The sequence below is a fragment of the Buteo buteo genome, chromosome 3 (genome assembly GCF_964188355.1).
Source record: "Buteo buteo chromosome 3, bButBut1.hap1.1, whole genome shotgun sequence".
Taxonomy (NCBI): Eukaryota; Metazoa; Chordata; class Aves; order Accipitriformes; family Accipitridae; genus Buteo; species Buteo buteo.
The window spans coordinates 48,690,677-48,717,562 of NC_134173.1; the positions used below are offsets into that span (position 1 = coordinate 48,690,677).

The 26,886-nt window shown below is 38.2% G+C and overlaps 1 protein-coding gene across 1 annotated transcript in view; it reads left to right on the plus strand.

Annotated features, from left to right (window-relative positions):
• Window positions 1-26,886, plus strand: part of RALYL (RALY RNA binding protein like) — a 398,734-nt gene that overhangs the window by 301,932 nt on the left and 69,916 nt on the right. The window contains exon 3 of the mRNA XM_075023507.1: window positions 18,894-18,969. Coding sequence (XP_074879608.1) covers window positions 18,894-18,969 — 76 coding nt within the window. The remainder of the gene's footprint in view (window positions 1-18,893; window positions 18,970-26,886) is intronic.

Genomic DNA, 26,886 nt, shown 5'->3' on the forward strand with positions numbered 1-26,886 from the left:
TAAAACAAAGGGTATAAATAAGACAACTGTTTTTAAGTCTTTATTGCCAAGATCAGTTGATCCCATCTGCATTTTTTGGAAAAAGTAAATAATCATTTTACCAAGCAGGATTACATCCTCTCTCCCTCTTTTACAGGAGGTTTGTGAAGGCCACAGTCTATGAGTTTGCATGTGCTATGCCCTCTTTCTTGTTTCATTTTTCTCCTTCCAATATCCTTCTCAGTCAGCATCACTTTGTATGGTAAACAGACAAAGGAATTATTATCCTCTCAGTCAACGTCATATCAACATTACAACCATGTTACAGCTGATGTAAGGTTCCTCAAGTGTATCTAGGTATTCTTTGTCCTCTATAGATCAGTTGTCCTCTCTTTCTTTAAATATCCCCATGAAGACTGATTAGCTCAGGCCTTCCTTTGTTTCCTGCTCCAAACCTCCTACTTTAGGTTCTGTGATCTTACTTGTACCTTAAATCTTTTAGAAATAATCATTGCCTGCAAAAATAGTCAGAGCGCTTGTTTATTCCAAATTTACATACTTTGCTGGTGGTCTTATTGGTGATAGGTGAAGGTGTGTTCATCCTGATGTTCACCCTATTTTTAGAGAGGCAAGAGACATGGTTTTCCTACATCATCTTAACTCTATTTTTCTTTATATTGATTAGGAATCTGAGATGGATATAAATCTGCTACATTCATAGCTAGTGAAATAAGCACGAAAGCAGGTACTAAATATGAGAAAATTAATTAACATCTAAAGATTTTTCAAACAGAATTGGAAAAAAATATAAACCAGGTCCAGATAACAATTTAAATGTTATTATTGTTATTTACAAAGTAAAATATGTAGTTATTGGATGTATTTATGCAACTATTTTGAAATCTTAGTATCTTCAGTAGTAACATGTTCAAGATTACAGGAAGTAATTGTTCATTTCTTGTCAGAAAACTACAGGGCAATATATAATCTGTGGCATTTCTGTTATGGGAACATAAGTCATGTTTGGTTTTTGCATGTCAGTGGCTTTATCTTGCAGGGTACTAAAAGGAGACCAGTTAATAAATGTGCTAAGTCATAGCACACGGGACATCCATGCAGTCGGGAGGAACATGCCCAGAGCTGAGCCTGAACGTGATGTAAGTGGGACTGACAGGACTGGGTGCAGTGTCAAAGTGCGAAAAGTCGACATTTAGAAAAAAAGTGACACTGGTCAAGTACATTAAATTACTGATCAGTAAGCTCAGAGCTGCAAAATCCACACTTTAACACTTGTTGACAAATTAAAACTTTTTTTCACATCTATGCTGTTGAGGATTTTTTGTACGGGGTGGAAGGAAATGACGGTTTATCACAGCATGAGGTTGTGTTGGCTATTCATAGCTCATATGCTTGAGCAGTTGGATATAGCTCAATAATAGAAATATATACATTGTATTCCTTTCTTTGTTCTTGTGGTATTTCTCAACCTCTGTGATTGTTTACTGCTTCTTCCTGTTTGCTGTTATGGAGTTTCTAGAGCACATATGATAACTCACTGCATTTTCCTTTCATCCTGATACACCACTTTCCTCTGCTGCTGAGATGGTAGAACGAGGTAATCATCATAGTGTATAGGTATAATTAGTCTTGCTTTGTGATTTAGCATAGTACTCACAAATTGGTTTATTGAAGTGTTTGATAAGACCATAGATATGCAAAGAACATAAAGGCCATTTTTATGTTCATGAAGGGTGATATTTTAGATCATGTAAGACTAGCTAAATGTGGACTTTTTAGCAAAGTTTATAGGATAATTTTTGTCATATTTATTGTCTTATGTGTACAGTAGAGTGGATGAGTTTGCACTTGAACTGCCTCTGTTTCTTGACTGCCTCTGTCTCTTCCCACAACAATTACAGCTTTTAGACCTTGTTACCAATATGGTGGATTTTTTCCCCTATTTCTTGGTAGTTAAAATAACAATACTATTAATTCTATGTCAGTTTTACAACCCTACACACAGTCATCCTCCAGTTGATTACTGTTTCTTTAAACAGAAGTATTAACACAAGAATAAATGCTTAAACTTGATAAAACCAAGCAACAGAAAAACTCTCTGAGCTAAATTTCAATTTCACAGGTACAAGCATTTTAGATATTAGGCATAAATGAAGAACCAGTTCTCTTCTTTTGAACTAATTCTGTTTCTAGTATAACTAAATGACATGCTCCACTGCCCACGCTTCCTATGCCAAATGGATTTTCCCTTCAGCTTTTACAGTATTAATATCTGTGATTTCTCAAATGCACAACTATAATTTGGGATTTCTGTTACTTTACTTTCAGTCTGCCATTTGGGAAGACTCTGTCCTTTCGTTTGGTCACCATGCTAACAATTATTATCTAAGGCTACAGATAAAGTAAAAGTATGTTCAGGACGGAATTTAGAGACCAGAGGTGTTAAGATGAGGAAAATAATTACTGTCAGCAACAGGCTGCTCATGATTAGAAGGGAAAGATTAAGCCATTGGTTCCTTATTTTTCCTTTTTAATCTCCTGTTCGCAAGGCCTTCTCTTCATTATCTTGTTTCTAATTTTTTTCAAAATGGCAGGAAGATTCATATATGTTATATTTTAAGAGTCTTGATATCCAAATAAAGATGAGCATTTAACTGCAGTGAGCTTTTCTTCAGTACCTTCCCAGAAGAAAGGTAACAAATTCTTCCTTTGGGTTCTAGTTAAAATGACAGAGTGCACAAAATGCTGTTTCAAGAAATTATATGTACATGAGAAATTTAAAGAAATTGTGTAAAAAGATAGACTCCTCATTGCTAATCATTAAACTCCTAATCCCAATTGCCATTTTCTTTCTAAAGTGTTTACAGATTTGACTTTTTTTCTGAAAGCTATCCTCAGTTCAGTCATAATCCAAAAAGAATTCAAGTAGCAGCAATAATCCATTTACTCTCAGTGGAGTTAGAGCTGAAAGAAAGAAAATCTGGTTTCTGTCTCTGTCTCCCTTGCTATGGGAGAACCTAAATCCGAAAGCACAAAATACATTAATACAGTCAAGTGTTCGGACATGGTTGCAGGAATAAAGCCCTATGACGCCTTTCACATATCCCAGAGAACTGAAGAGAAGTGAAATGAGGTTCAGAAATGGACAGTAGGAGCAGCTCCACAGACATCCTTGTCACTCCCAGGATGGACTGGAAGTTAAGCTAAGACAGCACTCCTGGCTAGTCAGATTTCTTTCCTGCCCAGGGTTTGGATTATCCAGCTCCCACATGGTAGCACAGGCTCACTGCATATGCACCCCAGGGACAAAAGCCATGTTGAATTTCTTACAAACCTATGTTGACCATATCTGTGCTGTCATATAGTGATGGGCACAGTAATCAATCTTATTAGCAATATTCAAATTTTTGCCAATTATTTTTCCAAATTCATATGGAGCCACAAAGGAGAAAGTGAAGGAGAAGACAGAATGATTATAATGGCTTGACAATTTGTCTTTTGGAGTAACTAGTTTAGGGATGCGCACACTTAACAAATTAAATTATAGATCTTAGTTTTTGGTTGCTCAGTGAATGAAGCCATTGGGCCAAATAGAAACTGTGGCACTGCCAAAAGTATTTTTAGTTTTGACAAAGTTACAGCCTGGTTGTAGATAGATAATTCTGATGCTATAATTTAAAACAGTTTACCATTTCATATCTTGGTTTTGGATTGTAACTCAGGTGTGGCCATTTCAGTAAAAGGAACTGCTGCTGTTGTTGATCTGTGGGAAAAATACTGGGTTTACTACTGAACCATGTCACGCAGCGACAATATAAATAAGTCAATATTTCAATTAGCATTGGAGAAACCTGTATTAAATGTTCCTGGGTTTGTGGACACACCAACACTTCCTCAGTGTGTTATCCCTTGCTGTGACATGGCATGATACTGCTGGACGCAACAGCCATCCTGGTGGTGTGTGTGAGCCTGGGGGTGGGGGGGGTGGGGGTACTGCTCCAGGATGGTCGGAGGTCCATGTGGCTCAAATGTTTGCATGCCAAAATGGGTGTGCGACATGAAAGGTGGAGTCCTGTGCGTATCAAGGAGGCACCATTTATTTCACGGTGGCACAATAAATATGAAAGCTTGTTGCCCAATACAACCTTGCTTATAACAATCTTGGATACAGCTGTTTCCAGGGCAGCCTGTCAAATGTGTTCACTCTTCACAATATGGATTGCCTGTAAGAAAGCTCAGCTTTTATGCAGCTCACTAAGAGAAAAGACTGATTTTTCAGAAGCAATTGACATACAATGAGTCCTGTTCTTGGGAATAAAAAAGGAAATGAAGGGTGTTGAGTTTTGCATGTATGTGCGTAAGAGAAAGAAGGGGAGAAACAACTAAATTTTGAAAGTAAATAAAAGCTGAGGTCTTCTCAAAATACAGCTGGTTCTATAGTTCTGTTTTGTTGTTTGTGGGTTTTTTCATACTGGTGCATAAATTGATACCTAGATTAATGACTGAAAGAATTTTTTCCAAAATGCAGTCTTTTGGCTATGCTACTCACTGGTTAGCAGTGCTATGTCTTCCCCATTGCAGAAGTTTGGATCTTTAGCTTCCTACTTCTGTTCACAGTGCAGGGATTTAACACTGCAAGTTTCTTGTATGTTTTCTATTACTGGATAAAAATAGTAACCATGGAAATAATTTATTGAGTAAGTAAAGGCAAATATACCTAGTAAACAGTAGAATAAAAGATTTTATTATTTTATTAAAAAAACCTGACACTGTGTATTTAACTTAGATTAACTTTTAAAATTGGTGCCAAGATGTACTTTCCGGGACACAACGTTTTTATTTGACCTTTGGATAGATTCCTTTCATTGCTGGGATGCCAGTGACTGAACTATAGAAGTGACTATATAAGCAAAAGACCTGTGATTCACTTCTCACCCAATATCATCCTATACCAGAACAGATGTTCATACTTAACTTTCAGTAGAACCAGTGAAAGCAAAGACCAGGCTCCCATGTCATTCTGCAGATACTGCATTCTGTAAAACTGCAAAATTTTGATAAATACAGATTTAAAATGTAACATATTAATATGTAAGATATATTGGTACATTAAGTATATTTACACCTCTAACATGGTAGCTTTTCCAGTGCTTTATGGTTTTTGTACACTGATTGCTTTTTTTTTAACTTTTTCTCTCATGTAAAAAGAATTAAATAAAATTGAATTCAGCTAAAGATGTGATAGCTAGAACCTTTCCTAGATTAGAAGAACTTGGAACCTGGTAATCTGTGCATGGGGGAGCCTTTTTGTATACAAATGCTCCAGCAGTTATCTCTCTTGATAATGCGTGAAAAATACATTCAGGTATTTGCAAATGCAAGATTACATGCATGCACCATAAAACTTCATCATACTCCCCTGTGAAAATCAAGACCTCAGTTTCATCCTTAGAGTCCTAGGGGATGTCTGTGCCATACTAGGTAATTTCTGCATCCACTCTGCTGTAATACACTGTCACACATGCCAGAAAATTTTTCACAGTCAACCCACAGACTCGTATGTGAGCTGCCTGTGAAGCAATCAGAGGTATGGAGAAAGGCAGAAGTAAAGCAGGACGTACCCAGTTTATGCACATTATGAGACCTGAGTGGAATATTTATATTCTTAATGGGCTGGTCTCAATTCACTTGCCCTCCTGTTCCCCATCTACTATACAACAGGCTGTATTCCTTTCTGACAGCTGAAGTCTATGTCAATGACAGTACTAATCCCTACTGCTCCTGCCCTCACTTGCTGTTCTGCCATGGCAGCAATACCATTTCAGTTTTGGCTGGCATCCTAGCAGAAAAAAGATGTGCTGTGCATCATCCATCATGACTGTCCTTGTCAGCATGTGTCACCAGGGGTAGCGTATCCTGAAGAACCTGTTGAACCCCAAACTGAGCCACTGTTATCCGCAAGTGGATTTTGTTTTCCTTTAGGGATACTCCTTCATACTTAACTGTATTGCTCACCTTCTCAAAACTGCAACACATATCAGAGAAACACAATACTCAAGTTTTAATTTAGAGAGTACCGCCAGACATTAATTATTCTATGTAATAACTTGTGGGCATATTTATTTTGCACATCTTGGAGAAAGGGATTTATAGACTTTCAATATCTGAGCAGAATTTGGGTAGCTGTGATCTCTTCAGTGCAGTAGGTTTGAGCACTGTTTTCCTTTAGGAGACGTGTCAAATATTAAACTAGTTATTTGATTTTAAGTAAAAAAAGATGGATCTTTCTGGGTTACTTGCTGCAAACAGAATAACAGTTAGAACAGCTTCTATTTCCAGACAAGTCCAAATGAAAAACTGTGTTGATAGAAAACATGAATGCACTCCAGATAGTGATGTATCCCTCCCACATCAAAACTTTGGAATATCTTGACGTAAGCACTGGGCTTCTGGTGCGTAACTGATTCTTGATCTTGGCCAGCATCCACTTATATGAGCTGAAGCTGAGAAGCATTTCCATGTCCTGGTTCATGATTTTTTTTCCATTAATCTCAACCTTTAGAACTCTTTAAAATGTGAAAAAAAAAAAGTGGAAAAAAAAAGGCTTCTGGAGGATAACACCAAAATAAAGAACACAATGTGCACACGAAAAGGGTTAATTGTCATTATTGATCCTGGAGCCATTATGGTGGTGACTCAGCATCCTAGTGAATGGCATAAAAAGAAGCAATGAACACATTTATTGTTTCCCAATGTTATTTTCATTTCTTTGTGGATCACTGTATAAAAAGAAAATGAGCTGGGAATGGGGGGCAGCTGCTGGTAAGACAGCAGTGCAGTCCTGCATGGAGCATACTAACTGGACAGTACAGAAAATGCAATCCCATGCATTCAAGCACACAGCCATTCTTTGTATAACACTTTTTCCATAAACACAGCTGCAAACATCACACGATCAGCTGGAATTTCCCATTGTCACTTTTGGAACGCCTCCATTACAGGCCGTGACATCCTGAATCCCTGGGAGGCTTTGTTGCTGGTTGTATTTTTTCCCTTTTCCCTAAAATAAAGCAGCTCAGGTTGACAGTGACCATGTGAATGAGCAAGAGGCAAAGGTAAAAGGCCACAATGTTCTTCCGTCTTCCTGGAGTGTACTAGACTCCACCACAGTAAGTAAAAAAAAAAAATAATAAACCAAACCAAAACGAACCAAAACCCACAAGTCTTCTGATTATTATACAATATATGATTGAAGATTGAAAAGGAACAACACTGACCTAAATCTGATTTTACCGCAGACTTAAATGGAAGGTTGCACTAACACTGAGAGCTTTTGAACTTCTCATCCAAAGTTGTCTCCTTTCTTACATGAGCACTGCTTTTCCATTCTGGCCTAATTGCTTGGAAAATAGGTACAAATATTTTTAAGTATGGGATTGTAAATGCTTATGAGATTGATAAGTAGTATCAGGCATCACAGGAAAGGATTGTAAGGTTGAGGTTACAGCAGAGTGAAGGTATGTACAGCTAGCTGTAGACTGTTGGGCCAAACTATATCAGGCCAGCATAAATATTTTTAGGGTTCACTTGTAACTCTGGCTTTGCTTTCAAGCAAAAAATATGTCATGATGTTAACAGCAGTGTCTGATAAAGAGCTAAACATTAGGAAGCGAAAGATTAGGAGAGAGCGTGCTGAAGCAATGTCATGTTGAATCACATTCATTTTTATTCAGGGGGATCACCCAGCCCACTGTTTTTCTCTGGACGTTTTTGTTTGTTGCAATGCAAGATTTAGGGATCTTCTTTTAGACTTAAAATGAATTAAAATAACAATGCTAAAGCTTTAAAAAGCCTACCTGCATCTTTTCTTGTACTCCCTTCCTCATTTTAAATGACAGGCATGATATTAGTCATTCATGCAGTATGTCCAGAATACTAATGTTTCCAGGTGAGCTTAGAGAGCTGTTTCATTTGATGAGCCACTGGAATCTCTCATTGCACTGAGGGGAAAGGGAAAAAAAAAAGGGGGGAGAGGGGAGGGGAAAGGAAAACAAGAAAAAGAAAGAATGAATCTAACAGTTTTAAGCGCTGCATGTATTGAGGTTTAAGATAGGTCTACGGCACCAGTCTTCCCTTAGCAATAATGATAGATAACAATTTCAGATACGACATTTCTGAGACTAAAGAATGTTTTGTTTGCTATATTAAAGCAATTGACTCCAGTGTCCACTTCAACAGCAATAACTTAACTTCAGATTCAGGAATTCAATACTCCTCAGTGTTCCTTTGCAACCTTCTATTTTCAGAAACTGTGATAAACATGAATTGCAAAACTTAACATAAATTGTTCCTGTTGAAAATACATGTTTCTATTGTGAATATTTTTTGCATACAAGTATGCATGTACAAATATATGAGGGAAAAGGAAAATGCAGGAACCTTGCGTAGAAAGGGAAAATGCAGGAACCTTGCGTAGGGGTTAGCAACATGGGGGAAAATTTTAATCTTGAGGGGGCAGGGGGTTGTGCAGTTTTAAATTCATGGCCAAGTTGCAGAAGAAACACTACGGCTTCCAATAAGACTTGACACAAAAATAAAGATTCTGGACTCCTTACAGGAATCTGATATAAGCCCAAAAAGCCTTTGAGGAAGGGAATGTCCAATGGGTGTTTATTGCCTTGTCTAGCTCTTTATATTTCTTATGTCAAGTGCAGTAGAGATCAGTTTCCAAAGCCTTTTTACAAACATTTGTGCTGTGTCTTTATGTGTGGTTTGCTCAAAATAGTCACATTCTGAAGAAATAAATTGGATATCTCATGGTCTTACAGGTTTCTGGAGAAAGGAATTAACTCAGTGTGGAGGAGTTCTTGGTTCCTGTAATCTCTGAGCCAAAATGACATATTTTCTTTGTGGGTAATAGACATCTACTGTTTGTATGGCAAAGCTAATGTAGACAGAAGATGGTACTGGAAAGTATAGAAGAATGTGGATTCAGTTAACGTAAGAGGGTGACGAATGACCAACTTGAGAGCTTCACTAGCACTGTGTATTAATATGCATGGTAATTTATATTTTTACTTCTTTAAAATTAAACTAGAATATGTCATATGGTCTTTTTGGTAGAACCTTTAATATTCGGACTCAATTTATTGAGTTTCAGGATAATTACTTTATTTCCTAATATGATTTTTTGTAACCTATTACAATGTTTCCTGTTATTGATTCATGACATATGCAAATTAATGTAATTAATAATATGCAGTACATCTTAAACCACTTGCGAGAGGACCTCTGAGGCAGCATATAAAGCATATCTGCATGCAAGACCAAATGTAAATCTACAGAAATAAACAGCAAAAATCCAGTAAGCTGCAGGGAGAAGAATGATGTTTTATGTTTAGAGAAAGGGTTTCTGACATGACTTCTATGATTTTGGTTATTAGCAATGGGTAAAATGAATAACGGTTGAAAAAGGCTTTGAGGGGATGAATGGTAGGGCATTACAAGGCCAAAACAGAGCTCACTTCTTCTTGAGAATCAAGAAACAATTTTTTTTGTTAAAAAATACAACATTTTGATAAATACAAAAAATTTGATGTATTAGCAAGAATAACAGAGTAATTGGATATTTATGTAATCAGCAAGGCTATTTGAAGCTGTAGTGATTTCCAGTTCCAGTTAGGTACTAACAAAATCAGTATAGGAGGAAAGATAAAACATCATGCTTTAGGACTTAAAGTAATCCTGAACTACTTAGCATTTTAGGAGGAGAATCATGCTGAGATGATAAGAGAATGACGGGAAAATAATCTTGTTTCTAACTAGTTTGAGGTTCTTGCATCTCCTTCCACAGCATCTGGGGCAGCTGGAGGCAGAAAACTACAGTATATGAACCATCAGTCTGAAAAGATACTGTATTTTCTCCATTCCTATCAACTATTTTTGTATTTTCCTTGCAGAAATGCCGAAGACACCTGAATAAAACAACACTGCATATCGTTCATTTTGAAGCTTGTCAGTATTTCCAATTATTTTATGTCCTGCTTTTGCAATAGGCTTCTATGCCATTGCAGTTGAGTTGTCAAACTGAATCCACTGGGGAACTTCATGCACTGGCAATGAAAAGGAGTTAGTACACGGCTAGAACCTAAGCATTGCTAATACAGAAATATTGGATTTGGCATATCATTTGTTTGTAAATCAACTCCACAATAATGATTCCTCCCATGTGCCAAATTTCAGTGGAATTACCTCCACTTCTGCTGTCATTTTATTCAACCCAACCCTGACCTGTTAATAAAAATGTTAGGCTTTAGGTTAGTCAGTGTCACAGGGCATTTTCCTTTATATCACTACATTATTTTATAATACTAAACCTTGATAGCATTAAGGGAATATTTAAAGTTTTTACATGAAAACATTATGAGCTAATTCAGTGGCTGTCCATCATATTTACAATGGTTGTGTTACAAAGACAAAACTTTTCAGAAACCTAATATGTGATATATTGGATATAAGGAAAAAATTTTTTACAATGAGGGTGGTGAGACACTGGAACAGGTTGCCCAGAGAAGCTGTGGATGCCCCATCATTCGAAGTGTTCACAGTCAGGTTGGATGGGACTTTTAGCAACCTGATCTATTGAAAGATGTCCCTGCCCATGGCAGGAGCATTGGACTACATGGTGTTTAAAGGTCCCTTCCAACCCAAACCAGTCTATGAGTCTATAATTTGGGACACAAGTTTTCATAACACTGGCACTGAAAAATTTACTGTATCTCAAGGGAAATGCTGTAAGACTTGTGTTATGCAATTGCAAAGTGTATTTGGAGCTTGAAAAGAACATCTTCTATAGATCCTCTAATCCAGATAAACCTGGAACATGAAGATCATGGGAAGTAAGAGGGTATATAGAAAGGAGAATGAAACAGCTGGAAGCAGTTGAGAGTAGTTGTTTGGGGCAGGGTGCCTGCTGAAGTGAGGTGGGGCCAAGATGAAAGCTTAGATCACTGCAAAGAGAGCAAGAGTGGAAAACAGAGGAAGGATTTCAGGACAAAGAATGAGGATAAAATCAGGTGTGTTTGGGAGAGGAATAGTAGCAGAAAGTGGTAGAAGTGCACTTGGGGCTGCAGAGGTCCATTCCTGTCTCCCCTGCCAGCTTCCTGTGATGTGTGGATGTTATTTTTCAAGACTCAGTGAAATCCACAGCGTGATTCCTCTCTGATCCATTGTCAGCCTGGATAAAAGCCTCTAGCCTGTGGGAATACCCTCAAGGTCAGACCTAGCCTTGAAGGTTTTGACAGCAAAGTTCAGGGTATCTAAAATAAACCTACACCTCAGTGATGACTGTTATATCAACAAACCCCAGGGGCAGAAACAGGGACAGTAGCCAACTTTTCAGAGAGACACACTTTGCCCTCCCACCTAAAGCACCTTGAAGGTGTCCATCCACACCCTCTGCCCCCCACCGTCTCCTGCTGCCTCTGCCTCATGCCCCTGGGGCTGCTGGGTCCTCCTGCCCAAACCAGGACAGACCCCCGGGCTGCTGCGATGTGCAGAATGAGCTGTGCATTGGAAAGAATTTCTGTGGAAGCCATTCTGCTTGTGCCACCCAGAAAGTCTTGGGAACATTCACTTTTCAAAATTATGAGGAAATGCACTTCAAATGTAAGCAGACAAAAGAATGTTGGTAATTTTTGGCAAAATATTGTTACTGTGATGGTTGTTTTAGGAAAAAAGTTGACCATCTGCAGGAAAAAAGTGAGAAAGACAAAAGGACTGGGGCCATGGGGATAGTGAACTCTTTTGTACACTACAGATTTCAATTGTCATGAAAAAGTATTGCTTGAAGCATGAAGCTAACGTTAGTAGAAGAGTTAAAGAAAAGGCTGTGGGGCAGAGAAAGTAGCCAAGTATTAGAAGAGAGAGAAAAAAAATGTATTTTGAGGGAGAGTTGAAAATTACTGAGGTTCAGGGCATGTTGCCTAGAATAAATCATATTGAAATCTGAAAGAGGTAGATGAGGGACTTTCATACTGTAACCCCACTACACTGTTTAATGTTGCTGCTTGAGGCTAATTGCAACGCTGAGAAACTCAGACATCTAGTCAACATTAAGCTTTGTCTGAGTCTCATGGTAATAACTATCTTTTGTTACCAAAGAAAAGCAGCAGAGAGTTTGTTGGCTGCTGCCCTGTAATGACTGTGCTTGATCTGAAAGAAGGCAGGTGCTTTATTTTCTATTTGTAAACAGCATCTTTATTGTGATCAAGAGAAGGCAAAGAAAGAAAGGTGCTAAAGACCTCACTGTCTGAAAAAAAGCTGTAACTCAAGGACCAGTTCTGTTTCCCATTAATAGCAGCAATGAGAAGGTACAGTGTGAGCAGGGATTGGGATCATATGAGAGTCCTTGCCTGAACTTTTTTTTTTTGGCTGGCTAAACTTACACTAAAACAGTTGGGTGTTTTCCTGAAGGTAGGAGAAAATTCCTGATGTACTTTTCCATTGCTTTCCTATATCCTCATGGCAATGTTAATCTTCTTCATGTGCAGAATTGGCCAGTCCATGTGTTAAACAAGCTTGGCATGTCAAAATCTTGCTCTCTGGGTGAGAAACAGAGCAGCTGAAAACTTGATTAAATGAAAAGGCTCTTATTACAGGAAGGCTATACTTGCCTGCATCGATGATTTGGCTCTGGTGTGGTGAAGTGCTTGTATGACAGCCAACTTCATGGCTGCCATCGCACAGACTGAACTAGGGATTTCCACAATTAACATCCAAACTCCCATAGCTCTTACAGCTGGTCTGCAGAGAAGTGGCTACGGCCACATAGTCCCTTGTACCTGAGCCTGAACCACTTATGCCTGCAAAACAGCAGTATGGGTCTTCCTGTAGAGGAACCCACAAGCCCAGTGCTGAGGAGGAGGAGAGACAAGGATTGCCAGCAACAGGGCTTCCTTCCCATAGGAAGCCCTTCACAAGACATGTCCTTTTCTCTGTGGTGTCCCTTCCCCTGCAGCCCAGTACTCCAGCCTTCCCCCAGCATGTCTCCTGCCCCATCACAGTACTTGATCTGCAGGGATTCAAGCACCAGCAGAGAAGCAGTTTGTGAGGTCTCAGCCACAGACACTGCAATCACAGTGGAATCCACGGGCAATCTTCAAAAGGCCACAAATTAGCATTCTCCGCTTCCCCAGGCAGAAGCGGTGCCTCTCCCTGAGCATGACATGGACCGCTGCTGGTTGCACACCCAGGAAGGTCTGCCTAGTGACCATGCCGTTATGTGGGGCAGGAGGTGCAGGGTTGGCAGCAAGCAGACAAAAACCAAGGCAGGGCAATGCTCCATGTCAGCTGTGAAGCACATCAGCATCCGTTTGGCAGCTAGGGGAAAGACCACTGTCTCCAGAACCCTGATGGAACAGTTTGTGACGGGTGTATAGACAGGACAGGATTTCCCCTTTTAGCTGTCATCTGTCCTCACACCAACCCAGTTCTCTGGGGAACAGAAAGAGATTTTCTGGCAAGACAACGCCTGACACTTCTGTTACTGAATGGTGTTAAGAATGCTAGTTTATATAATCCTATAGCCTCATTTCATTTTAGCAGTATTTAATGAAAGAAGAGATGGTTGAACAAAGCAATTTCATACACTATTCAACAAGCGGCTCTTTCTGTATGAAGCATTAACAATAGCTGTCATCTTTGTACAAAAAAAGGCTTCCAATTACTTCAATGTTAAGAGAAAATCCAAATGCATCTGAGAGCCCCACAAGCAAATTATTTTTCATACCATTATGGAAAAGGAAAATGTGTGACCCAGACCTTCATTTAATATTTTACTAGCTTTGAAAGTTAATTTGAGTTTGTGTTCAATTTTCTGGGAAGTTTCTTCTTTACAGCTGTGCAATTTGGGCACGGAATTGAACAGAACTGATAACTGTCCTTTCCTCTCCACTTTTTTCACATGTTAGAGACAGGGAAAAGGGAAGAGAGGACATGTAATTAATGTAAAATATAAAGAAAAAAGGAAGTCTATGATGTAAAAAATGTCATATAACTTCATTAAAATTCCTTTAGTACGCAGCAGGGAGATTTATAGGACTGGTAGATGGGAGAGTATATAAAAAAGATAGATTAGCTTTAGCTTTGCTGGTGTTCACTTATGCTATAAATCGTGTGACTAGAGGCTTTCTCTAAATTGCATCTACCTCTTGGTCTTCCTTTTCTGTCCCGTATACTTTCGGTCATCTGAAAAGGGAGAAAATTCATTCTGATCTCCCTATATCCATATCTCTCTGGATATAGATTGTACATTCAGTGCGTGAATTCTTTCTCTGTACGTTAATTTTAATTACTATTTCTTCAATTAAAGGTTGGTCTAAAGCAGAGCTGGTCTGGAAGTACCCAATGACATCCTTTTTCATCCAAATTTTTAAGTCAAGCAACTGTGGGATTTTTCAAGGAATGTCTCGGTTTCTGCAACCATTGACAAGAATAGGTGGAAGAGCATCTGATGAAACATGTCTTAGAAAATTAGCTGTTGAGCTGGGGAGACCTTTGGATTTTTCTTAGCTCCAGGTCTTGGTTCCCAGTCTTTCTGACATGGAGTCCACACTCAGAAGCCATGTCAGTAATACTTAATTACAGGTACTTGGAACCATTTTCTTTCACTTGGTCTCACCCTGCAAAGCAGAGTGGCTACAACTAAAATGCTATTCAACAACGGTCCCTAGTTCATGTCAATTCTCTACCTATGTCTAGAAATTGCATGGGAAAGTACCTGTTAAATGGGGCTAAAAGTCATGCCAAAAACCACTCTAACAATTTAATACAAGAGATAACCGAGTACTAAAGCCTGGGAAGGGCACTATTTAATTTTATAGTACAGGTATAGCCTGAGAAACAGGTCCTGGATTTGCAGCAGAAAGCCTTGGAGTCCCAGTTTTCATGTGTTGAGCAAGTGTCTGTTGAAGCTTCTAGTTTGTTTTTGTCAACCAGAATAGTTGATTGGTTTGGGGTTTGGTTTTTTCCAATAAAACTTTTTAAAGAATCTGAAGGGAAGGTATACTGAGAAGCACTGAAATACTTCTAGAGGATGAATAGTCTTTAGGTATCATTGCTTACTCTTACAAAGCTTGTTTAAAAGCAACTGCTGTCTTCAGGACCAGATTCTCAGGTTGCTTTGGCAGCAAAACTATGAGCAAAGCCTCAAGGCTAGCTCATATAACCTCTCAAAAAATGGGAGCTTCATGCACCAGAGTGTCCTTGGTCAACACTCTACCGCCTAGAGCAGGTAGGCAGGCAGTGGTAGGAAATGGTGATGGGAGAAAGGTAGATCATGCTGTGTTGAGTGGCTCTTTCAGACAAATTTATGTAGCCACTGAATAGAATCACTGCTCTTTCTAAACGGTTTGCATATTCTTTTTTGTTAAGTCAAATTTTTTTTCCTCCTTAATTGCTAGGCACTTTTCAGTATAATTAGAAATAAAAATACCATGTTCGAGATTAGCTATATTCTCTGATGACACACAACCTTGAATGAAATCTAAATCTCATGCCTTAACTAACCACTGCTGTGCTAACAGAAATAGATAGAACTGAAGATGCATTTCTCTTAATAAAGAAAGTAATCTCGTTTCATTTTGAAAGCATGGAGGGAGCAGGCAGCTGCATTACAGTGTGCTGTTGTCTGCACAATCTCTTTTTTTATTCATAATGATTCCTTAATATTTTGAATTTCAGTGTTGCATTTATCTTAAAGTTGATGTCTAAGTGAATGTTTATAATATATGAGCAGAGAAAATAATGTAAGAGTCCCTAAGCTGCTCCATTCCCACATAGAAGCTGTGTGAATATGTGTCCTTTGTCAAGTTGCCTGGTTCATATTCATGTACAAGTGCAGTAGCTAATTTTACAGCATAAGGAGTGATACCTCTCTGCATTCCTTGGGGTGGAATCATTAGCACAGGTAAATCTCTGTGTTGCAGCCAACAAATTTATTTGACACACAGTTTATGACCTAGTAAATGTAAATGTCTGCTGTGAAGCTAACGATGGATGAAGCAAGAGAACATGTTATCTCACAAGATTTCCAGCTGGGCTAGAAATAATCTATCCCATGAAATGTTGACAAGTTCACTTCTAATCTTAGTTAGAAAATTGAGGTTGGAGTAGATAGTGCTGAAAAATAATGGGGTGAAAATCTGTTCCAACTTTTCAAACCATTTCCTACATCCATTCTTAACTTACTACAAGGTGCTTAGGGAGTTGCAGAGCTATTCAGTCGCTTTCATATTAAGAGAAAAGCCCCATGTGCACAGCTTTTCTATGAAATATTTCCTGTGGTAAAGAGAAATTCTGGCTATTACTCTCTGTATAACATAGTTCACTGTTTTCTGCTCGTACATTTAGAGATTTATTTAAGTATGACGGACTCTGATTCTGAACAGCTTTTCAGCTGTGTTTTCTTACAGCATTACTTTTCTGACAGTGTTTGATTAAAATAAAGGGAACACATAACAAACAGCCCTTAGTCTTCTACACTACTTGTCTTTGTTAAAAGTGGGTGTTGTAGAGCTGCAAATGTACATCTACAAGAATAATCATCAAGATAGTATTGATCTGCCCCAGAAGGATGTGAAAAAAGTTTTTAAAGTCCTTTAATGTTCATATGCCTAGCAATAGTGACCTGGGCTGTAGCTCTGAAAGAGAAGCAGATGAGAAATATGAAAAATATGTGAAGATAAATCCCACAGTCTCGGGTATTTCCCAAGAAGAGATTATAATTCTACTTTTTTCCTAAAATCTGACCTAGTTGTAGCAGGAGATGGTGAAAGTCAATACAGTCAATGACCTTAAAGCTGACATATTAAAATACTGTGGAAAGGTCTAATTATCATAAAGGTCACAGGACAGAAATTTCGTTCCAATTCTGTTATTTCCAAGAGCCAATGGAAATGCAGCACTGCTATCAAAATTCCTCAGTGGCTTTCAGAAATGCTTGACGTTTACCTTGTTGGGTCAACATTAGTAGAATTTATATTTCTTCAGATAAGGGAATCATAGCTGAATTTTTAACAACCATGGAAGAGGAAGAATAATATATACTTAATAAAGCACTTGCTTACAATTAAGGGCAGGAAAGCATTTCAAGGAGGTATGAAAACTGTCTCTAATATTAATCTAACTTCAAAGAGATAAGTAAAACAAGAAATGTAATATTTTTTTGAAACTATGATTTAAGAGTAAAACAGCTCCTACAAAAGGAATTACAACTAGATTTAATTCCAAAATGCTTCATATTGAGAAAATTTTATCAAAAAGTATATTTTATATAAAATAGTTCTACACAAAAACTTTTCATTTCAGGACCTTGTATAATTCTAAATAAATGTTGGTTTAGCTCAAAATATCAAATTTAAATGGAAAACATATTTAAAGTTCTTTTAAATGATTGAAGCATGAAATTTTCAATGGAAAAATCTTTTCTGTCAAAAAATCTGAGGGTAAAAACATTTTCAATGTTTCTGATTGTTAAAAGTCAGATGGATTATTTTTCCACTTTGTGTGAAATAAAAGTAAGTCTCAGACTTTTACTGTAGCTTTTGAAGTCAAGAATAGGTTAAAGAAAAATGTCTGGCTTTTAGCGTCACTGTGCTGGGCTGTGATGCTTCCTCATTCTAGACCTCAGCTTTCTACTTCTCTTTTCCCTCCACCACACTCAATTTCAGGTTAAACATAGGCCTTACAAAGAACACGTGCTTCCTTGAAAGTCGTGATCACCACGTGATTCCACAGTAAACAGGATACATTGTTCTGTCACAGCAATTTTACATTGAAATAACTCTGAATGATTTTGTTGACTGTTGGTCTTCTGTACATTAGTGAAATGGAGAAGAGATTTAGCAGCAGCAGCATTCAAGTGGCATGGAATTTGTTTCCTAATCAGAATTTTAACTTTATCCATGTCATTTGTTGTAATGTCGACTTTGTAACATTCAGTCGGGGGCGGGGCGAAAGCTTTTTAATATAGGTTTGTGTTTATATAGATAGCTTCCTAAGCTCAAGCAAGGTATTCTCCACAGAAGGGTCTGTGCTTCTTTCTCCATGGGTGACTGTTACAAGCAGACAAAAATGACGGACATGTATTTCCTGGTATGTCTTTGAGTATGATTCAAAAGAAGAGAGTTATTTGAGAACCAGCATGACTAATTTCTATATAAGCTTGACATATTTTTAAATTTCAAGGATAAATACACAGACATAATGTAAGTGAACTTTTAAAAAGCATGCACGAGATTTCTGGTGTTATTGAGAATTATAAGTACCTGCCTAAGATAAAACATGTGCAAAAGCATATTTTCTCTTTCTCCATACAATTTTTAAAGCCAGAGGAAAAAAAACAAAATTGGTGTAGGAAATAGATACTCTTTTATTTGCTTTTGAAAAGTCTCCATTTGAGTAGATAGTGAAGTGGCAGTTAAAGATGAGTGTGCATTTCTCTAGACCCTAAAGGGGAACTCTTCAGAACCATTATAGTCCTCCACAACAGAATTTGACTTGAGATCAGTTTGTCTCAACATCTAAGTTACCATTCAAATCTCCTTCTGAAATAGAAATATGTTATTGCCTTCAGCTTCATGACTGGAAACTCATGTATGTTTAAAAAATGCCATTTCTCTCTGTTACCAATAACTGACTTTTTGCCTAAAATCTTCATGCATTACAATAAGAATTTTTAGGAAAGTTTTATAGCATCAATTCAGAAGTGGTAAAAACCAGATAGGTGTTTTAAGGTATGCTGTCCATTTTCACCGTCTATTGAAGGTGCCTTTGCAAACTCACTCTTAACTTTCACACGTTTGGCTTGCTAATAACAAATGTTTGTTTGCTTTCAGATATCAACATGGCAGGAGAACCAAAACCATACAGACCTAAACCTGGCAACAAGCGGCCACTTTCAGCACTTTACAGGTAAGTGAGATTTCATCTTAACTTACTACAAATCAGTTTTTATTAGAAAAATTGTGGTGACCTGCAATGTATCTACCAATGTCACTGTGTAGCCCATGAATGAGACAAAAGAATTTTTTTTCATTCACTCTTTGACGTTCCTACAAAATATAATCAAGCTCCTGTACACACCGAAAGGTTTTGAATGTGAGTAAAAGTGCCAGTATTGCAGTGCCTGTTGTGTACCTGTATGTGTATCAGTGTATCCGTTGACTCATCCCAGAACAAAATGTTCTAACTTCTGGAGATAAAGACTGTCCATGTGATGCCTGTCTTAAAAACACTAAGTTACATTAAATAGGAGTAAGCCCAGCAAACAAAATTCCAGACTGATGCTTAGATGCAGTGATCACAATATGCACATAATTCCCCTCTTTTCGTTGGAAACAAACACCAGAGTTTCTGTTTGCTGCAAAAAATTAAATACTTAGGATATTTAAATGATAATACAGGCATTCAGAAGAATAGAAAAAACTATATCAGCCAGACCAGAATTTTATTTCTTAGTGAAAATACCTAGCATTTTACTGAGGCCAAAACCTGGTCTCTGCCTTCTCAGTATTCATATCATGGATGTTATTTGCCAATGCAAGAACAATCCAAAGGAAGGGGTTGCAGCTTTAAACTGTAAGAGATACTACACAGAGAGGCTTGCTATATTAAAAAGCTGTTTGAAAAGATCTTTGACAGTGACACTCCTTTAGGATGAAGTAGCAGAATGCAATCACCTTGCACAGGTTTTGTTCCAGGGATGCTAAATGTAAGACCCCACTGAAGTGCTCAGTCTGGAATTCAAGCTTTGAATTTAAATAAGTGTTGCATTAAAAAAGATGTTTGTTTATTCATTTGTTTATGCACTAGTAATTTAATTTTCCCTCCACACCTCCTTTTGCTTTTTCTGAAGTGAAAATGGAAGTGCAGGAGAAAAGAAGCAGACTTTAGGCCCATATAAAAGTGTAATGTTTAACAAAATTATAATGAAGTACACAATAATATTATAAATCTTTCATTTACTAAACCTACTGACAAAAAGACTGGTGTGATTTGTGAAGTGTTTATTAATGTCCCCACTTCTAGCACTGCAATCAATAAAATTTTTTGTTCTTTTTTTTTTTAATGGAGTGCTATTTCAATTTTTAATCCTTATGCTTTATTGCTTGGCTATGGAGTCGTTCTTGTGACTTTTTTTATTTGCAGGGATCAGTGAAATTAATAATTTCAGAGAAACAGAACTGGTTTCTTATTGATTTGTGTGTCAAGGGTGAGAACTAACTTCTAATAAGACTGGACTTCTTCCTCAGGTGTTCAGGAGGGCATTGATAGTGTCTTTCTCCTATTCCCAGGTGCCTTTTTTCATACAGCTTGTACAAACTTGAAGAAACCCCCACCTTTTTTCAAAATCAATTAAGCTTAGTGAAGCATTACAGATTGTTAGGGGGATTGACAGGAAAGCATGCACACATATATTTCTGCTCAATAAACCTCACTCCTCATAAAAGTACTACAGAATTTATGCTCTAGACCCAGGAAAGGAGTTAGGGCTGATTTCTACTGTGTATGAAATGCAGATAGACTGGCTCTGAGACCAACAGCTCAGCAGTGAAATCAGACACACTTGAGCAGGACTGTTTCAAGCCTGGTCTGGTCTGAAAGCTTCAGATGGAAATTCAAGGATGGGATCTCAGAATGAGACAGCCAGGAGCATTTTAGATCTGAGTCCACATGCTACATAATAGTAATGTGAAGTTTTATCATACAGTTCCCCTTAGCTCAAGTAAAAGAAATATTATTTTTCGAGAAAAGGAACCCTGTTTTATCATTACCCTCAACTGCAAGCTGTTAAACTCTGCAGGTGTTACTGGTAGCCATGGTCTACTGTGTCCCCGTGTCAGTATTCAAAAGAATTTTGAAGATGTCCTCTGGTTTCTGGCATTTATATGCACTTACATCTCTAAGCTTCTGAATGGTTTCTCATACATACTTGTTCTACAGACAAGACAGGGATAAGAGAGAGACCTGTGGAAAGTTCTGAGGGAACTTTAAAGAGAAAAAGGATCTTAGGTTGCATCCTTCTATGGATCTAGTACAGACTATTTCTCTAGAAGATTATGAGAGGCTTTTTTGAGCAACTAAGAGAAGCCTTCATCTGATAGTAATGGAGAACTTTCATTATCTCAGTATCTGTTAGCATAATAATATGTGAAGAGATCAATGGCTTATAAAGCTCCTGACAACTCTGAGAACATCTACTTATTTCAAAGCATTATACTGGGTCTGGCTGGCATGGAGTTAACTTTCTTCATAGGATCCCATATGGTGCTGTGTTTTGGATTTGTTACTGAAACACACCAATGTTTTGGCTGTTGCTGAATGCTGTTTGCACAGCCTCAAGACTTTCTCTTTTTCCTATTCTGCCTTCCAACAATTAGGCTGGGGGTGGACAATAAGTGGGAAGGAATACAGCTGAGACAGCTGACCCAAACTGGCCAAAGGGTTATTCTATATCATAAAACATCATACTCAGAAATAAAACTGGGGAGGTTTTTCCTTCCAAAGTAGCTGTTGCTTGGAGACTGCCTGGGCTGCTTGTGGGAGGTGGAAAGTAATTGCCTTTGCATCCCTTATTTTTTTTCCCTCCTTCCTTCCCTTATTACACAGCATTTTTCTCAACCCATGAGGCTTTTTCACTTTTGCTCTTCCTATGCTCTTCTTCATCCCAATAGGGGACAACGTTAGGGGAGTGTGATAGTGACTGCGTGGGTGCTTAGCTGCTGGCCAGGGCCAATCCAGAAGATGGAGAAAGTTAAGAGAGAACTGGTTACTTTAGATTTGATTTTGCCTAAAAGAGGCATTGGTTAAAAACTTAGTTATCAATCACAAAATATTCACTGTGAAAAGGGAGGACTGAGAGCAGTAGAAATAAGATAATGGATTTCATAAAGGACAGACTTCAATGAGCTCAGACAACTGGTAAGTAAGATACCTTAGAAAGAAATTTTAGGGACAAAAGGAGTACAGAAAATCTTACACTGACTGTGTGTGCTTAAGGTAGAAGAGAAATTCTTCTGAAGCAAGAAGTAGAATAGAGGAGTAATATGGCAGCATCAAGTTTCTTAAACATCCTGAAAAGTGAAAAGGAATTGTACAAAATGTGGAATCAAAACCCCATGACTGGAAGTGAGTAGACAAGAACAGCAGAGTCATCTAACGGGATGTCAGAAAGGCTAAGGTGCATAACAGTATAAAAGACAACAAAAAGATTGTCATTAGAGTAACTTCCTCTGCTTTTTTATACTGCTGTTACTTAGTGGGAAAGGAAAGCAGAAAGTAGATGATACAGAAAAGGCTTATTTTGCTTTAGCAAAAAGAGCAAAGAGCAGATATCTCTTTAGCAAAAGAGGTTAGTTGGCCTGCTATTTAAGAAAATCAATTTTAACCAGAGGGTATGGAATAAAAGAATTGGCTAACCAGTATTTGAATAAGTGACTTCAATGGAAATGGTATGATGAGATTCACCCTAAAGTGTTCAAAGGACTAGTTGAATCTGTGTATGCACTATCAGTGATTGTTTTCAAAAACTTATGGAGGTCACGTAAGGTTGAAAACCAGTGGGTATGGGCAGGTGTTATACCTATTTTTAAGAAGAGGACGACCTAGAAAATTATCAGGTCAGCCCAGCTTTGATTCCCAGAAATGTACTAGAACAAATTATTAAACAATCAATTTATCAACACCTGGAGAATAATAAAATGGTAAAAAAATCAGGAGCAAATTATGTTGAAGCAATATAATTTCCTTCTCTGACAAGATAGCCGAATTAGTGGATAAAAAGAAAACAGTAGATGTGCTACATGGTCATTTAAACAAGCTTTGACACTTACCACATGTGGAGTTTTCGTAATCATGTTCAGGAAATTTGGCTAGAAGAAGCTGTCTTAAGGTAGACATCCAATGGAAAAACAGTGACTGTGTACAACACAGTGTTAAGGATAACAACTATTCTTACAACTAATGTTATTGCATCTCTGAAGAGAAACCTGCATCACATGTATAGCTGGATATACACATGAGTAATACAGAGCAACCGATGTATATGATGATGATGATACCCATGTAATTTGCTTGTGTCCAAGTCATTAGATCCACTTTTGCCTGGAATGGTATAAAAATACTTGGTCATACATCAGCTCAGGATCTACATTCTTTTTTTTATCCTTTATAGTTTTATAGTCTGTGTGGAAATAATCTCATTTAATCTCACCTATGTGAAATTTAGCATGAGCCTAAACATGAGACATATCATTTTTTTCAGCTATAGGAATAACTAGATGCAAGACAGATAAGCATATATAATTTCTTCTTCAACTTACACAGGCAGTCATTCACATATCCAAACTCTCCTTTGTTCTCCAGTTTATTGTTTCACTTATACTTCTTTTCATATCTTTTTGATGCTAGCATTCCTGGTACAGATCATTGAAAAAAGGGCTACAATTAAAAGTGGTACAGAGAATTTAAAAGGCATCATGGACCTAACGAAGTCAGAAAAAAATTCTGTCATTCACTGGACTAGGATTTACTTCCACTTCTTCTTCTCTCTTAAATGTAATTTAATACTCTAATTCCTATCAGATGAAGATCCCATTGATCACAACCCTTAACTGCTAGAGGGCAGACTTGCACTGCTTGGAATAATCCCACGGGACACTGTCCCAGACAAAATTGGGGGCCAGAAGAGATGACTGATTTCCAAGGATCATCTGCTCCAAGTTCAAGAACGGTTCATCCTGATGAACAAGAAATCAAGCAAAGGTAGCAGGTGGCCTGCACAGATGAACAAGGAGCTCCTGAAAAAAATTAAAACATAAAAAAGAGGCATAAAAATGTGGAAGTAACAACAGGTGGCCTGGGAGATATATACAGACACTGTCTAGGCATGCAGGGATGGAGTTAGAGTGCTGTGGGAGCCGGTCAATGTCATTGTGAGGCCACTCAATCCGTACTAAAAGAACTTCCATTTTGGATTAGGCCTTAAATATACTTGGAGAACAGAAAGATTTAGGCTTTGCTTTAGAAAGCTGCTAAACACATTATTAACTTTAAGCATATTCATTGAAGAACTACAGATATGCTTAGGGTAGTGCCCAAGAATCACCTTAAATCTAACAGAGCTGTTAGCTCCAGCAACATTCTTCCTGATTTGCACTGCTGTTCAGTATGTGAGGGGGGACGTAAATCCCAGAACGTTCAAAATTGTTGCGAATTTCCTTTTTTAGAACAGCACTTCTGCACAAAACCAAATGCCTGACAAATCTGAATCTTAAAATTATTTTACATCTTGTTATTTTGGTCTAGCCTCCAGCAGAAGTTAATTTTACTGGTTAATCTTCATATCTTTGAAACACAAGGTGAAGATTAAAGGTGCTGACATAAATGCGTTAAAGCACTCTTTGGGAGCATTGTTGTGTTAAAATAAAGGATCACACTTTGTCTTTTTTATTTAATGGTGTTTTGATCAGTATTTCACTAAAGCAGTTCTCTGTCGGCATAAAGTCCATTTACTGTTTTTTTCCTCTGGGTTTCTGCTCCAACATACCAAAGTAGAATCAACAATGAATACTCTGATGGACCACCATTCTGTTTCTCTACATCATAAAAGAATTTTTCAACTATTTATTGTTCATTTCAGTCCACCACCATGTTATGAGGTGTTAAATACGTCTGAAAGCTTTTTCTCCATTTCGGAGGTCTTTGCTGGGGTTATTAAAACAGGACGAGGCTCTCCTAGTTCTTAACTCTGGAGGTTGCTAATGGCTCCATCCCCAGTTGCTCCAGAAATGGGCCCAAGCTCCAGGCCAGGCAGAGCAGAGCCACCGTGCACACATTGTCTGTGGCTTGCCTTGCACCAGGATGGACTCACCATGTCCCCTCTGTACGGCTGTCAGCATGGGGGTAAGCTCAAAATCTTCTCTGGCACCCCTCTAGGGGTAACAAAGATGGGGGGGATTTGAGAAGAACAAGGGCAGGGGGGCACCTCTTTTGGAGTCTCTTGAAATAACAAAAAGGCTGTGCTACAAGCTGGCAGAATGATGAGATTTTTAAGTGGCATGAAAATGAATGTGGCTACTGCAGGCCCCACTGCATGAGGTGGTGGTGGGGACCTGCTGGAGACCGTGCAGGGCATGGGGAGCCAGAGCTAGTGCAGTGATGCTGGTACAACTTGGATGGAATTGGGAGCAAACTGTCCCAGGTCACATCTGAGCCTGCTTTCTGAGAAAACTAGTTTGTTTACAAAGACAGACCCCCCAGGAGTAAACTAATATTTGTGTAATGTAGGAAAGAAGGGGACTAGGATTTGAAAGAAAAGTGGGAAGGCAATTTACTCAGCACTGCCAGCATATCTAGTCAATCTCTTTGCTCTACACAATTTAATATTGTAGTTGTCCTATAAACATTTCCAGGACCAATTTAGCTAAGACTAACCCCTTCGCTGTAAGTTATTTTCACCCTTGCCAAACTCCAAGCTTCCTTATAAGGCCACAATAAGCAAAACTGGCCTTGCCCCAATGGCACACCTTGAAGGCGCAGAGAGGAGTTATTCAAGCCCCACTCCTCCCAGTGTTCCCATTGCTGGCTGAGCATGAAACTGCCTAGCCTGGGATCCATCCAGATGAGGCATGTCCTGGAGTGAGACAATTAGCAGGATGGATTTAGTGGACGGATCAACAAGACCAGGAAATACTGAGTGAAATCCTCTCTCGCCATGTTGCCTTGGCTGGCCAGATCTCCACTCAGCGGTGGCTGAGTTCCTGCAGCACTGCCCATCCATAGCATGGGGTGGTCCTGGCAAAGGGGTCCCTCAAGGGCAAGTTCTTTCTAAGCTGGACCCTGAAGTTTCAGGCTTGTGGTTCAGCACTCCCTGAGTCGTATTAGACACCATGGTCTTTTCCTATTCCCAACCACTTCTCCATGTAATGCAATTGAAATATATATTCAGCATGCTTGATTTAACATGCTACTAATTAGCCATATTAAACAGACTTTACTTTACAATTTCATAAATCCATGGCCTCTGGAGGAAATTATTTTATTTAAATGTCTAATATTAATATACTGGAAAGAGATGCTCTTCTATTTACAGAGTATGATTATGTTTTATATCAAAGTTTTATTTTTCTTTGACAAAAATACTTTATCAGTTTCCTCAGTACATTTTACTTTTATAACCTCCATCACAAAACTGATTGGATTATGTTACACATCTTGCATTTCCTTTGGTTTTGCAGTTTTATTTTATAGCAGAGGTTTAAAGAATTGCTTACAGTCTTTCTCTACTTGCTCTAAACATCTCAGTTTTATTTTAAGATATCATTTGTAGAGTTTGGTGTGGTTTGGTTTGCCTCTCAGTCCACAGAGCCACCCATTATTTTGGGTTGTTTTTCAGAGCAGTCCTGGGTGCCCTTCATTTCAGGAGAAAGTGTGAAAGGCACAGTGATGAGCAATGTGATCTCTTCTTCCAGGGTAGGAGGCTTCTTGAGATCATTCCTCCCATTAGGAAGTGCAACATAAACTCAACAAATTCTGTGCCAAACAAGCATTACTATTCTATCTGAATACTGCAATATTTTACATAATTGTTGCTGTAGTGTGCCATTGGCAGTGTATTAACAATATGCTTTAACGTATTGACATATAATAAAAATAACTTCAGGTATACGGATCTTTCTTGATTGAATATTGTCTTAGACTTCCAACAACTTGCTTCTTTAATTCCTTTTTTGTTTTCATAATGGATTTGTGTGTCCATTTTTATCACTGGCCTACAGAAGCCTAAAGACAGAGTCCAGACAACAGAAAATAAACATGATCAATTATTTT